General features: G+C 38.5%; 2 protein-coding genes across 2 annotated transcripts in view; one reads left to right on the forward strand and one right to left on the reverse strand.

Moving 5' to 3' along the window:
• Nucleotides 1-3,662, forward strand: part of LOC109834706 (allene oxide synthase 1, chloroplastic-like) — a 15,258-nt gene extending 11,596 nt beyond the window's left edge. The window contains 4 exon segments of the mRNA XM_020402734.1: nt 2,125-2,219; nt 2,221-2,266; nt 2,268-2,298; nt 2,301-3,662. Of these exon segments, the coding sequence (XP_020258323.1) occupies nt 2,125-2,219; nt 2,221-2,266; nt 2,268-2,298; nt 2,301-3,439 (1,311 nt within the window). The 3' untranslated portion in view covers nt 3,440-3,662.
• On the reverse strand, nt 11,162-14,344 carry LOC109834707 (wall-associated receptor kinase-like 14). Its single transcript, XM_020402735.1, is given in 4 exon segments — nt 11,162-12,627; nt 12,714-12,788; nt 13,916-13,933; nt 13,936-14,344. Coding segments are annotated over 4 exon segments (1,764 nt in total). The 3' UTR covers nt 11,162-11,365.

Raw genomic sequence — 14,918 nt, forward strand, 5'->3', positions numbered from 1 at the left:
AAAAAAAAAAAAGGTCATCGGTCAACATTGCTCCGTACATCTAGTTTGTTGCAAAACATTGTCACGCAAAACACCAGGACATAGTCGACTAATTTCTGTACATGAAAATATTTAAGTGCAATCGTGCGATAATGTTCAATGGTTCGACACAGTAAGATCCTACGACTAAAATAGTTGCGGCATGTTTTATTTAAAAATGTTATGTACATTATATGGGATTAATTAAAAAAAACTAATAAAAATTGATTACTTATTTTATTGGCCAATAAAAATGATTATTTTCCTTTGTTTAAGCTTCTTTCTTTTAAGTTTTTTATAGAGCCTTATGAAGTACTCTTTATATAATCATCTCATCTTCTTATTTTCGTGAATTAGTAGATGGAATAGATCCTTAAAAAAAGTTCAATCAGGCATACCCTAGATAGAGCTTTAAGAAAAGAATTAAGTCCATTACACTAGAGATCTTTTACAAGGAGCCTTTTTTCTGTTTTACACAACAATTGTTCTTAGCACAATGTCTTCATGCCAAGATGATAATTCTTACCTATAATAAGGATTAATTTTAGAAAACCGTCCTCAACTATGGGGGTCATCTCAGACAACCCCTCTCAACAATTTTAAGTCCAGAAAACGCCCCACAATTATGGAGTTATTGTAGATGACCCCCTCAACTTTCGAAATATTATTTATCCCCCCTCAACTTTTCTCACTTAACCCCCATAAACTAATATAATTTGAATCTAAAGGAACAAAAGTTTTAAAATGACCATACTATCCCTAAAACATTAAAAAAATTTATCAGTGTTCCTTTTTAATTTTTTTGGTTAAAAATAACTTTCATTTTATTTTCCCCTCTTCTTATTCCTCCATTTTCACTGCTAGGTTTACATGTAAATTTAAATTTTTTTTCTTTCTTTTTTGAAAACACTAAAGTTCTTTTATTTTCTTTTGTCTATGCTTGTAATGTTTGAAGCAATTGAAACTTTTAAACTTTTTATAGGTTAGTTCCCTCGTCAAAACTTATCAAACCGAAGTCTAATATTTAGATTAGGTTGGGTTTTGAAACTCACATGGTTTTTTTTCAACGAAGGGTATTGTAGTCATTTCATATTTCGAATTAATAATACTAGGGCAATTATTTAAAAAAACTAGAAAGATAAAGTGGATTTTGTGAGACGACCTATATTTAAGGGGGTCTATCATATTTTAAAAGTTGAGGAGGATTATCTACAACACCCTCAAATTTGAGGGGGTTTTCTAAAATGATACTCGAAAAGAAAACATGAGAAAATATTGAATGATACAATTTTCGTACAATTGGTAGTTGACTGCCAACGTCTCTTTTTTAAGTACTTAAGTAAGATTATACTTGATACTAAGCATGAGGAACAAAAAAGAACTAACAATTATTTGGTGCGGTGATCTAATTAAGTTTCTGGAGATCGAATTTAGACATTAAACATGAGAAAATATTGAATGATACAATTTTAGTACAATTAGTAGTTGAATGTCAACGTCTCTCTTACTTGTAAGATTAACTAGATATTCTATGTTTTATCAAGTCAAATTCCACACTTTTTTAACCGTACCCCAAAGTTGTATGACCAAGCGGGTATGCAAAAATGAGCACGCGCGACCGGGGGACCAGTCAAAAGACGGCTCGTTCCTACTTCCGTCCACCCGCCTCCTCCTCATCTACCCACGTTTCAATAATCCCACGTTTACCATGTCTACCCACGCACCCACTGACCCACCCCCACATTCAAAAAGCTAGTCCCTGACTCCCCTCCCCCCTTTGATCATTTAATAAAAACAATAATAATACCACCACCTCAGCGACCTCACCGGCCACCTTTTCACCAACAAATTCCTTTATATAATAGGCTCTGATCGACAACACTTCAACCCAAAACCAAGCCGAGCTCCATCCAGCACTCAGCAACAATGGCCTCGGCTTCTCTTCTCTTCAGCACCCCAACCTTCAAATCCTTCTCTCTCTCAGAACCCATATACCACCCACCAACTAAAAACCTGCCACCCTCCCCTCGAAGAAGCTCCCCATCCGCAAAATCCCGGCGACTACGGCTCCCTCTGATCGCCCTTTCCCGACCGCTTCGACTATAGTTCTACAACCAAGGCCGCGATGACTTCTTCAAGTCCGCGTCCGCCGCCACACAACTCCACCGTGCCGTCAACATGCCACCCGGCCCTCTCGTCGCCCCGACCCCGCGTCGTCGCCCTCCTCGACGCCGCCGAGCTCTCTCTTTCTCTTCGACACCTCGCTCGTCGAGAAGAAAGATATTTCACTGGCACCTTCATGCCCTCACTAAGCTCAACGGCGGTTTACCGGACCCTCTCCTATCTCGACGTGCACGAACCCAACCACGCTCCTTTGAAAAAGCTCTTGTTCTTTCTCCTTTCATCTCGTCGTCAGTCTGTGATCCCTGAATTCAGGAGGACTTTTGGGGATCTTTTCCTCGGTCTCGAATCTGAGATCGCTAAAAGGGGCAAGGCTGATTTCGGTGAGGCTAACGATCAGGCCGCGTTCAATTTTCTCGCGAGGTCTTTACTGGGTAAGGATCCACTGGAGAGCAAGCTGGGATCAGATGGGCCGAAATTGGTAACGAAATGGGTACTTGTTCAGCTCGGGCCTCTTTTGACCCTCGGCCTGCCGAGTCTCCTGGAAGATCTCGTTCTTCATTCCGTTAGATTACCAGCTGCTTTGGTGAAATCCGACTACGATAAGCTCGCCGCTTTTTTCCGCGATTCCTCGGGTCCGGTTCTCGACGAGGCCGAGCGTCTCGGGATCTCGAGGGAAGAAGCTGTTCATAATTTATTGTTCACTATTTGTTTCAACGCTTTCGGCGGTATGAAATTTCTCTTCCCCGGCTTAGTTAAGTGGGTCGGCCGAGCTGGAGCTAGACTTCACGGCAAGCTAGCGGAGGAGATCGTTAGATCCAACGGCGGAGAGGTGACGATGAGAGCGATGGAGGAGATGCCGTTGATGAAGTCGGTGGTTTACGAGGCGATGAGGATCGAGCCGCCGGTGCCGTTACAGTACGGGAGAGCGAGGAGGGATTTTGTGGTGGAGAGCCACGACGCGGGCTTTGAGATTCGTGCTGGGGAGCTGCTGTTTGGATATCAGCCGTTCGCTACGAAGGACCCGAGGGTTTTTGAGAGGGCTGAAGAGTTTGTCGGTGACCGGTTCGTTGGAGAGGGGGAGAGGTTACTAAAACACGTGCTGTGGTCTAATGGACCGGAGACGGAGTCCCCGACGACGTCAAATAAGCAGTGCGCTGGCAAAGATTTTGTGCTGCTAGTCGCGAGGATGTTGGTTGTTGAGTTATTTATGAGATATGACTCGTTTGATATTGAGGTTGGGTCGGGGCCTTTGGGTTCGTCTGTTAAGTTGACGTCGTTAAAGAGGGCTAGTTTTTGAAAGGAGGGAGAGTTGAGGGGGCTTTTTGTTAAATTATAGGTTTTTAGTGTGGGGGCCGCGCAAGCCCGTGAAAAGGAGGATGGGGATGGATTATTGAGTTGGATATGTTAGCATGCATTATGTGTTTTTGCTGTTACTGGAAATGGAACCTTGTATGTATTTTATGTAGAATCTCGTGTAGAAGTGGAAATATGTGCATGAGATCTTGAAATTTGGATTTTTACTAAAGTTGTTTGCTGAAAAATAGGTGGCGGCAAATGTCGCGATAACTTAATTTCAAATTCTAGAAAATATTTAAAAAAGGAGAAAAAGAAAAAAAAAGACATAATGTCTTTTAATTTGTTAAATTACCTTTTTCACTCTCCCAATTATAGTTGAAATTAAAAAATGCCCTTCTTTCACACATATTTTTTTACTACGCCCGTAGTGTTGTAAGCGTGTGCGTATTAACCTTCTACTAGCAGTACCTTTTTTTTTTGGGTTTTTTGATAGTATATTCTACTAGTTTGAATATAGCCATTTTATTCATTTGATACCTAAGTTTTGGCGTACTCACATGGCTGGCTCGAGAATATAAATTCATAATAGACAAAGTTTGTTTTATAGTTAATTTCATCAGTAGTAGTTGAACATAACAATTAATCTTTGGTTAAAAGACGCTAGGAGAATCTAGCTTTAAAGTTGATTAAGATGCGGGAGGCACTCTTTAGTGCGGTCTAGGTGACCACAAAAAAAGAATGTGATTGACATAAGGGGCTGTTTGGTTTGTTTCCTATATATAGGGAAAATGCAATTTCATGTAAAGAAATACAAGTTTTGAGTTTTTCAAACTTTTTCAAGAAATATATTGTTTTGATTTAGTTCGCGCATATAATATATGGGGAAAACCAATGTTTTGTTTTTTCTTGTGTTTGGTTTGCATAAAAAAAAGTGAACTTTTGTTGATTTGTCATTTCCCACTGTTTCCTCACTTGGACCACTACGTATTGATTTACATCTAGCTTGCATTCTCCTTATCAATGTAATTATTATAACAAAAACGGATAGTGCAGCACCTTGAACCATATTAACAACAATTTGTTCATCAGTACAATCCCCATCACCATCCATCTACGATGCTAAAATCAAATTAAAATAATTAATATACCTAGCAAGCATTCCCATGCAATGTCAATAATCAAAACTTAAATGACGTATGGCAAGATCTAAAGTTAATTTTCAGATAATTTAAGATAATTCTCAGTTTATTTTAGTAATTTTTTCAGTTATATTTATAATAATTAATATATTTTTTAGTTAATTTTAGTAATATTTTAAGTAATATTTTTAGTTAATTACAGTTATATTTTCAAATAGTTTTCAGTTAATTTTCAGATAATTATAGAAAGTGCAAAATTTTTGAAATGTCAATTCTAAATCATACGAAATTTTAAACAAATCAATTCTGAGTTGAGATTAAATCATACCTTAGATTTGAAGTATAGCAAGATCCAACAAGATCTAGCAAAAAACCCCGAAATTTCCAATAAAGCCGCTGTTTCTTTAGCAAGATCCAGCAAAAACAACGATTTGAGGAACTAGGGCATTCTTCTATGAAAATCAAGCACAAGATCAACAATATTGAACTCTCGCAGGCATCAAAGAGAAACCACGAAGACGCTTTCTAAGGAAATGGGGGAAAGAAACAGATCTGAGGTGGAGGGGATTTCCGCGGCTGGAGGGACGAGGGGAAGAAGCGAACCAAAGCTAGGAAAAGAAAACCTAGAACGGGTTTTGTCGACGTGGCGGGGCTGTCAGGAGGAGGAAAGGGTTTTTTGCCACTCACAAAAGCGAACCAAACAGGCCCTAAAGGTGAAGGGATTCTCTCAACATAACATGTGGTATTTGTAAATATACCCTCCAAATCTCATTGTTTGCAAACTACCTTCAAATCATCTATTTTGAAAAAAATTACCCTCAAAGCAATTAATCATCAACTTTCATAAGCTAATTTATAATCATAATGTAAATATTATCGACAAAATTGTCAAATTTAAGCATAAACTTGATCATTTGTTGATTTTAGGGGCATCTTTTTCATAAAGTTGATGATTTTGGGAGTAGTTTCACAAATGCTAAAATTTTGAGGGTAGGTTTTACAAATACCCATAATGTAAGGGGTACATAAGCAAATAACCGTAACATGCTTACGTTAAGGCCCAGTGTGTCGCCATGCTATGGCCTTCCAGTAGCTAGCCAGTACAGCCTTTTCTGGATTTCATTTTATAAATTTAGCTCAGCGCTCAAATTATTGCTTACCTTTTCTCCATCGCTTTTCCCGCACCGCTACTTGTCCCTTGTGTTCTAAAGTAATAATGAATCATTGTGCTGCACGTTTTGTTTTGGAACAACAATGTACTGTTTTGAAGTTTTACTTGAAATTTCATTGGTGCTGCATTGGTGAAGCACGTGTTATTAAAACTGAAATTTAGATTCTATCAGAGGAGAAAGTACTCAATAATTCTGGTCTTTTGGGGTGCTCCAAATATTGTCTGTCAATAGTGGGACCATCACCCTTAGGGGGTGTTTGGTTGGCCATTTTTATAGAAAAGGCCTGACAGTGATATTTTTATAAATAATTTCTTTTTAGATTTTTATAAAGTGTGTTTGGTTTAAAAAAAATTCAGAGAAAATTTTTTTGTAAAGCACAGAAAAATATCAAAATTTACGAAAGTCAATTTCCTCTCAAAATGAGCGGAAATTATCCAAAAATCTGACACTCGATTTTAAAATTATTTATATTGAGCCCGTACCCATTTTCCTAGCTGAAAATTTTTCTCACACTGCCGAAAAGATTTCTCGCGCTTGTTGAAGGGCGGAAAAATTAGGGCTTCAACCCTCTCGTTCCCGCCCCCAAATTAACGATCATTCGCGTCTTTTACCGCTCACATCTCGTTCCCCTCTCGGCCATCGCCCCCATCTCGTTTCCCTCTCGTTCGTCGTCCCCAAATCTAGGGTTCCCCTCTTCACAGATGGTATTTTCTAAGCTGTCTCGTGGTACTATAGCTTTTCCCCTTCTCGTGAAATCTCGCCGCGCTAGAGTTTCTGATCTCAAGCCTCTCAAAGGTAAAAACCCTTTCTCATTTCTCAGCTAATTAATATAAAGTTATGATCTTTTTATTTTCATAGTTGATCTATTTGTGGATCTGAGTTATTTATGGTAGAAAAATCTTATCTTTTTATGATAGTTGTGGTTGATTTCTTGTTAGTTAATGGGCTTTTAGTAGCTATTGGTTTAGTTTGAGTTATATGGATTAGGTGCTGCTCTTCGATATCTGGGGAATCGTTTGATGTTAGGGCCTGTTTGGTTCGTTTCCTTGATATAGGGAAATGCAATTCCATGTAAAAAAATATAAGTTTTGAGTTTTCTAAATTTTTCCAAGAAATAGATTGTTTTGCTTTTGTTCGCACATAAAAAATGGTGAGAAACCAATGTATTTATTTTTCTTGTGTTTGGTTCGCATAGAAAAAAAAAACTTTTATAAACAAAGCAAAGAAGGAAAAAAATCTGACGTGGCAGAGTTTTTATCAATTTCACTCGGTTGGGGAAGGAAATCGGAGAGGGAAAAAAATCTGAGGTGGCGGCGATTTCAGCAGAGTTTTCCCTCTTCCATCCGAGCGAACCAAAGCGACACAAAGAAATGGACGGAAACAAAAAAACTGACGTGGATGGCTAAAAATCTGACGTGAAGGGGTTTTCTGAGTTTTTCACCTCTTATAATAGTGAACCAAACAGCCCTTAAGGAAAATCACTGTGACATAGCACGAGCTAGATGAGTGACCGTCTTATTATGATAGTACAAGAGTCTTATTATGATCTCAATCAAGGACATGCATGATATGTTGAACTCTATTTAATGTAGCTAATTAGTGGTAAAATAGTTTTATTTAGAACTCCTTAATATGAAAAAGTTCTATAATGAGAAAAAGATTTTGAGATAGAATTACTACCAATTAAAATATGCTAACAAGCTTTTTTCAAACTAAAATCTCTTATCAAAGACAAACCTAGAGATCAAAAATATTTTTATTAGCTTCTTATCGAAGAAACTGGTAGTTCACAAAAAATGTTGATTATAATTCAAACTTTTCAAAGTTGATATTTTGATATTTTTTTAGTTTTTTCAAACTTTCAATGTAGTACGTTTGTATCATGTCAATCATGATTATATTTCAAAATGTCATGTATATACAAGAGTTTTGTTGGTAAGTTAGTTGATCAATTTTTTATCATTCTGTATCGTTGCATAAACATCTTAAATAATTTTTGCTTTGTAACGAATGTAGATGGATGGTATAGATGAAGAATAAATAAAGATGATGTGTGCTAATACGACTATATCTTCAATGGTTACAATAATAACTTGTTTATTAAGAATTCGTGCTAGGCGCAAATCCATTTGTTATGCTCCAAGAGAGGATAAGATAAGAAAATTTTATTGTAGAAATGCTCACTTCAAGCGTGTATTTGAAGGATATAGTGATAGTTGTAGGTCTTATATTAGAATGAGGCCTAAAACTTTTTTGTTACTATGGTGATTCAAGCTTGTTTAGCTCTATATTGTTGGGTTTTTGGTTGCTATTTGTGCTCGTCATCGAGCTCTCGTGGTTGTTTTTTGTTACTATGCTGATTCGAGCTTGTTTAGCTCTATGTTGTTGGGTTTTTGGTTGCTATTTGTGCTCGTTGTCGAGCTCCCGTGGCTGTTTTTTGTTACTATGCTAATTTGAGTTTGTTAAGCTCTATGTTGTTGGGTTTTTGGTTGCTATTTGTGCTCGTTGTCGAGCTCCCGTGGCTGTTTTTTGTTACTATGCTAATTTGAGTTTGTTAAGCTCTATGTTGTTGGGTTTTTGGATGCTATTTGTGCTCGTTGTCGAGCTCCCGGGGTTTTTTTTGTTACTATGTTGATTCGAGCTTGTTTAGCTCAATGTTGTTGGGTTTTTGGTTCCGTTTGGAGCTCAGATTGAACTTTTAGCGATGATGATGGTCAACTAAATAAGATTGCAAACTAATTTACAATGTTCATAATAAGATAAAACGTTCTTTACTACGTTATTAGAACACAATCTACATCAACTTGTATGTTTTAGTTGAGGCAATCAATTTTGATAAGAGACTAATAGCTGAGCTAAATTGTGAAAATTGTGTAAATTTTGTATTCATGGATAGTTGAGGATAGAAGGATTTTATAAGACTTGATAATGTGAAATTAGCCGTTATAAAGTGATAAATATGATAGTTACCACTTTTTTATAAATATAGCATATGTAACCAAACAAAAGAAAAGGAAAACTTGACATTTCTATAAAGTAATGGACCATATTTTCTTGTTTTGAACAAAACAAGCAAAATACAAATAACAAGAAAACTTGTACTTTTTGACTTCTTAAAACTTTTCCTATAATTTTTTCAAGAAATACAAGGAATTCCTTTTCCTATAATTTATAGAAATTGAACCAAACGCCCCCATAGAGACTTTATATGCTAAGGGGGTGTTTGGTTACATTTCTATAAATTATAGGAAATGTTTTCCATCCAAAATTTGATTTTCTTGTATTTCTTAAAAAAATTATAGGAAAAGTTTTGAGAAGTTAAAATGTACAAATTTTCTTATTTTTTGTATTGTGCTTGTTTGGTTCAAAACAAGAAAATTACTCATAATTTTTGGGAAAATAGCAACATTTCCTATAATTTTATAGAAATGTAACCAAACATCCTTAACTTTATAGAAAAGTGTTAATAAGTTTTATTATTTAAATAATGAATATATCAGATTTCCAAGAGATTTCCGCCCATTTTAGAAGGAAATCAATTTCTATAAATTTTGGTACTTTCCTATACTTTACAGAAAACATTTCTGTAAATCTTTTTTGAGCCAAACACAGTTTGTGGAAATCTATAGAAAACTCTTAATTACAGAAATGTCATTGTTTGTACTTTTTGAGAAAACATTTCTCAAAAACAATGCAACCAAACACCCCCTAAATGCAACATTTATATAATGGATGAAGATTACTAGATGCTAATAATTCCCACCATGAAGAATGATTAAGAGCATTATAAAAAATACTCTTAATTGAAGCAAGCAAAAACTCCAAGCCGAGAGAAATGTAACTCCCAAAAAGGGGAAAAGAAACAATCTAAAGATACATAAAGAGATGCGAATGTGAAAGAAGAAAAGGAAAAATAAAATAAAAATAGGACTCCGGGTCCAATCATGAAAAAGAGGGAGGGCTAGAGCTTTATTATCAGATAGAACGAGAGTCAACAAAATAGTACTGGAAATCTGATTCATGAGGCGTATTATTACATACCTAGCCTAGCAAATAATCCTATCGAGTGCCTTGTCAATTTTAATGGGGCAGGCGTTGTCAAGTGCCATCAATTAAATGCGTCTTTGATATTTATGGCGTGCTTATTTATGGAAATAACATCAAATGCATAGGTCAGTTGGTGAACTAGAATGCGTTCACAACTCCGTCATACGACTCATATATTGGCAAACAGGCCAACTCGCATTTTTTTATCTTTGATGAAAAGATGAAAAGACCACTTCAGGCATAAGAGAATCACTATAATATTTTTGGAATTGTAAGGCTCTTTTGAAAAGCAACGTGGAACATATAGAGGAGAAATCACATCTTACTTCTTTTATTAGTTGGAATGGCAATAAATATGCATGTGAATGTGGTCTACGTTCTACAATAAAAGTAAGTTGCTACATGAAGAGGAATTTTGTTTCGGTTAAAGTTTGGCAGAACAAGGAAAACAATATAAGAACCAAGATAATCAAGTAATTTATGTTGATACATCATCTTGTTTCCCCGTGTGGCGGCTGGACCGCCGTTTTTGTGTACCTTCTCATTGTGATCCCTTTATAATGAGAGGTAACTATATTCTATTATTTTCATGTGAAAGTCGACATTTGGCCCTCCATTGGTAAATTCGCATGGATGAACAGGGAAATTCTTGAGTTACTAACAAAGTACTAATGTAGCCCTACATAAGGGCGCAAACTGTTCATATATGGCTCGGATACGACGCTTACATTATTTCTATCCGTTTACCAATCACAAATATTGATACATATATGTCTCTCGGTATAGAAAATTTATAACCATATATGTTAAAATTATATATGAATATACATGTAGATATATAAGCAAATAAACATGCGGATACAAAACAGATATGAGAAAATCAAATAGTATTATAACTCATAGGATATAAGAAAATTCATTAATATGTTTGTTAAATCTGAAAAGTTACGTTGAGATCTCTTGATAATAAAAATTAACCTCAAACTCATTATTCTAAGCATTAAAACTATTCCAACCATATGAGTTACGTATGTCGAGATACTTTAGATTAGGATCCGGATAATAAAACTTAACCTCAAACTCATTATTCTAAGCATTAAAACTAAAACTACATTTAGATCTCTTGATAATAAAAATTAACCTCAAACTCATTATTGTAAGCATTAAAACTATTGCAACCATATGAGCCACATATATTGGGATACTTCAGATTAGGATCCAAATATTTCATGGCATATTTAGAAATATATCCCTATCGGATATAGATTTTAGCAACCATATCCATATCCACCCTGGTCCTCCACAGAAGAACAATATGCACAAAACTTGAAACAATCTCCCATGCCAACCAGTGTAGATATGAGATGGCCTAGATAAACATTTCTCTCAACTTTATAGCAATTACTTGGTAATTTCTTCACAAAAATTTCATAAGCCTTTGTGGACTACACTAAAGCAGGGGCTACTTACAGATCAATATAAAGCAGCAGATTCCGGGAACATATATTGCGATCTTTAACCCATTATGCACATACCAGTTCGAACACAAAGCAACCAGCTAACCATAAATCAATGATTTGGATACCCCAACAAGCTACTCGATGACGGAGTACTCTGCTCACTGACCCAATTATCTTGCACAGAAACAGGTGAATTCACCTTCTCCTCAATCCTCCCACTCACAACCAATCTCTTACTCTTCCCTGCACTCTCCACTCCCTCACTCCTTGCACTCTCCACTCTCTCACTCCCTTCCATCAACGGTGATGTGCACAGCTCAACGGGCTGCGGAACGACAACATCCCCATCCTTCGGAGCCCAGCAGCTCAGCCTGATCTGCTCCAATTCATCCGCAACTTCCATCATCGATGGCCTCATATCCCTATGAAACGCCAAACACCGAAACCCTAGCTCAGCAACCTTGTGAATTGACGCCAATGCCCAACTATCCCCCTGCTTCCCAAGAAAGGGATCTATGATCTCCTCTACTTTCCCCTTTGAGATCCTGTCAACGGCCATCGCAGCTAAATTAACCTCACTCTGAACTCTGTTGAAGTCCACCACTTTTAATCCCGTTATGATCTCCATAAGAACAACTCCGAAACTGTACACATCACTCTTATCCGATAAATGATAGTTTTGATGGTATTGCGGATCAACGTATCCTGGCGTGCCCTGGGGAGCGGTAGAAACGTGAGAGAAATCAGTTACTACAGCTCTTGACAAGCCAAAATCTGCAATCTTGGCATTGAATTGGTGGTCTAACAGTATGTTACTGGATTTAATGTCTCTATGGTATATTGGCGGTTGGACTGCAGAATGTAAGTAGGCTATGGCTTTGGCTGTCTCCGTTGCAACCGCAAGTCGAATTGTCCATGGGAGACCAACACCTCGTTGTCTTTGAAGGTGCTGAGCCAATGTACCATTAGGCATGAACTCGTAGACTAAAATTTGTTCACCTCTTTCAATGCAACAGCCTAGTAATCGAACTAGATTTGGGTGATTTACTGAAGAGATCATCTTCACTTCGTTAACCACTTGTTCGACGGTTTCAGGTTCAGGGTGTTTGATCTTTTTGACTGCGACGAGATCACCGTTGCTGAGATTTCCGACGTAGACCGTTCCATATGCTCCGGTGCCGAGTCGGTTAGTGTCAGAGAAATTATCGGTCGCTCGCTCAATTGTTTTGTACGGGTAGAAGGGAACATTGAAGGATGCGTCGGAGAGCAAGCGTTTGGTGCTCTTGCGGAACCTTGAAGAACTGCAGCGGCCTCGGATGAGGTAGAGGACAACAGCTAAGCCTGCCGTTATTGCGCCTCCAGCAAAAATCCCTGAAATCAGAAATTTCAGTATAAATCTCAAAACCTGAGATCAAAGTTTTGAAAATTTACTTGCATTTCTTTTCTAAGGTAGTTACCTCCAACGAGCGCACCAACTTTACTGGAGCCTCCACAATTACCTGACATATAGGCTGCAGACCCGCAAGTAGAAACTGGAAAAAGAACAAAAATGAGGGGGGGAAACATTAAAAATACTATAGAATTGCTTGCTAAATGTATGGATCATTGGGAAAAAAACCATGTTGATGGGCTCAGTCAAAAATATTCTTTGATTAATAGGCCCATTCAGAATTATCTGGCTCCTATAGACACAAGTAATATAATTAATCTAATTATAGATTCCTTACTACTATCTGGATTCTAGAGATTGACATGCCACTCCAAACCTGGTGAAAATAATACTTCTCTGAGTCAAATTTAATTCAAAGGTTGCGATTTTTTGGGGCCAACTGTGCCTGTATTACACGGGGAATCATGTATCATAAAGTTTGAAGTTAGATTTGAGTTTGAAATCTTTAATTAGATAACATCACTCTCTGTATAATTCTACCCCCTCCCCTATGAATTACACCATTCTTTGGAGTTAAATAATAGGCCTAGAATATGTAGTTGATTTAACCATGAACCTATATTGATTTCTAACTCCATGTATGAATGTCTATTAGAAGATTGGATACCAAAGTCCTCGCAATATTATTTATAAGAGACAGCATATGGTTTTCTTGGCAGAAAAATTAGCTAGACCCTTAACTTAAATCGAGCTGGTTTCAAGTCTCAGATTGCAGATGACCCAATCTTACTTATACTTTGGTCAGCGATAATTTTAGGCTAAATTCCAGATAACCCCTCCATTCATGATTATTTGCAATCTAAAAGTGATAAGTGTTATCAAAGATACAGGACAGGGGGCTATCAGCAACTTTTTCCTATTTTGAAATACTAAAACTTAAGACCTCTCTCGGTTGCTTATTCCACTTTGTCCTCAAGCAGACAATACAGACTCCAATTATTACATGAAAAAAAAAAAAAAAAAAAAAAAAAAAAAAGGAAGGAAGGAAAAGCCAACTCCCCCCTCCGTCGTCAGTTAGCAAAACTCCATTGCCATGTGGTTAGTGGAACCACCCCGATATTCTCAGCTTTCACTTCCTCCACAAATCCTCAACATGCAATTATCTAATTATTTCCGAGGGTCAAATTCAAACATCCTGACCAATTCCTCCGACCCATTAAATTGACTAGTCAACTCTTTAATCTTCAACACCAAAATTACAGAACTAACCTTTGACACACCCGCTGCCGCGCTGCCGCCGGCGAACCCGTCCCCCTGATAGCCATCACCACACCTACACCTGAACCCAGGTCCTCCTGCTGGAGTCTTGACACGTGTGCAATTCGCATTGGCCGAGCACAGGCACTTGCCGTGGACCCACCACCCGAGCTCCGCCTCCGAGAAAACCACCGACGTCACGTTCTCAGCATCGGTCTCATACTTCACCGTCGTGAACAAGAACTCGCACCCCGTAGAGTGGACGACGTCGGTTTCAGATAAGAAATCGTCATCGGTGTCGGCACCGTTGGTCGTTATATTGGAATAACAACTGATGTTCTTGTCCTTGGACTGGCATCGAAGATAGCTGAGCCGATCCGATATGCAATTGCGCCGATTATCGAGCCCAGCCGAGCGGTCCGTGCTTCGAGGCCCTGCCATCGGCCGCAGGCAAGAGGCCTGCTTTTTATTGGCTCAAGGCCGCCTAGTTGGGGCCGCAAGAAAACCGGCCGGCCGCCGGGAATTGGCGTCCGCTGCGTCGCCAGGCAGGGGGCGCGACATCGAGGCAGATTCGATCGCGAGGTCTTTAGGTTTCGCCCGATACGAGAATTCGCCGACCCTGAGGGTGCGCCGCTTGCCGGCGCCCCCAGGCCTTAAGGCCGCGATTGCCCGGCAGCGCGCGGAGAAGCCGAACGGCGTAGCCGGCCGACGGCAGCGGTCCCGAGCCCGCAGGTGCCGGCCGGTTGCAAACTGGAGGCGAGGGTTTGGAGGAGGGGGAGGAGGAAGAGGGGTAAAAGGGGAAAGGGGAGGTTTTTTTGGGAGTGGATCATGTTTGGTGCTGTTTAGGGAAAAGAGGAAGAGATGGTGTCATGTTTGAATGGAATTTTGTAGTGGGGGCGGAGGAGTAGAGAATCGAGTTGAAGTTAATTCTTGTAGGTGTTTGTTACATTTATTGCGCGTATCGTATCAAAGAGGGTAGTTTACCGATGGAGAGTTGAAGATGGAGGGGGCGGAA

The sequence above is a fragment of the Asparagus officinalis genome, chromosome 3 (genome assembly GCF_001876935.1).
Source record: "Asparagus officinalis chromosome 3, Aspof.V1, whole genome shotgun sequence".
Taxonomy (NCBI): Eukaryota; Viridiplantae; Streptophyta; class Magnoliopsida; order Asparagales; family Asparagaceae; genus Asparagus; species Asparagus officinalis.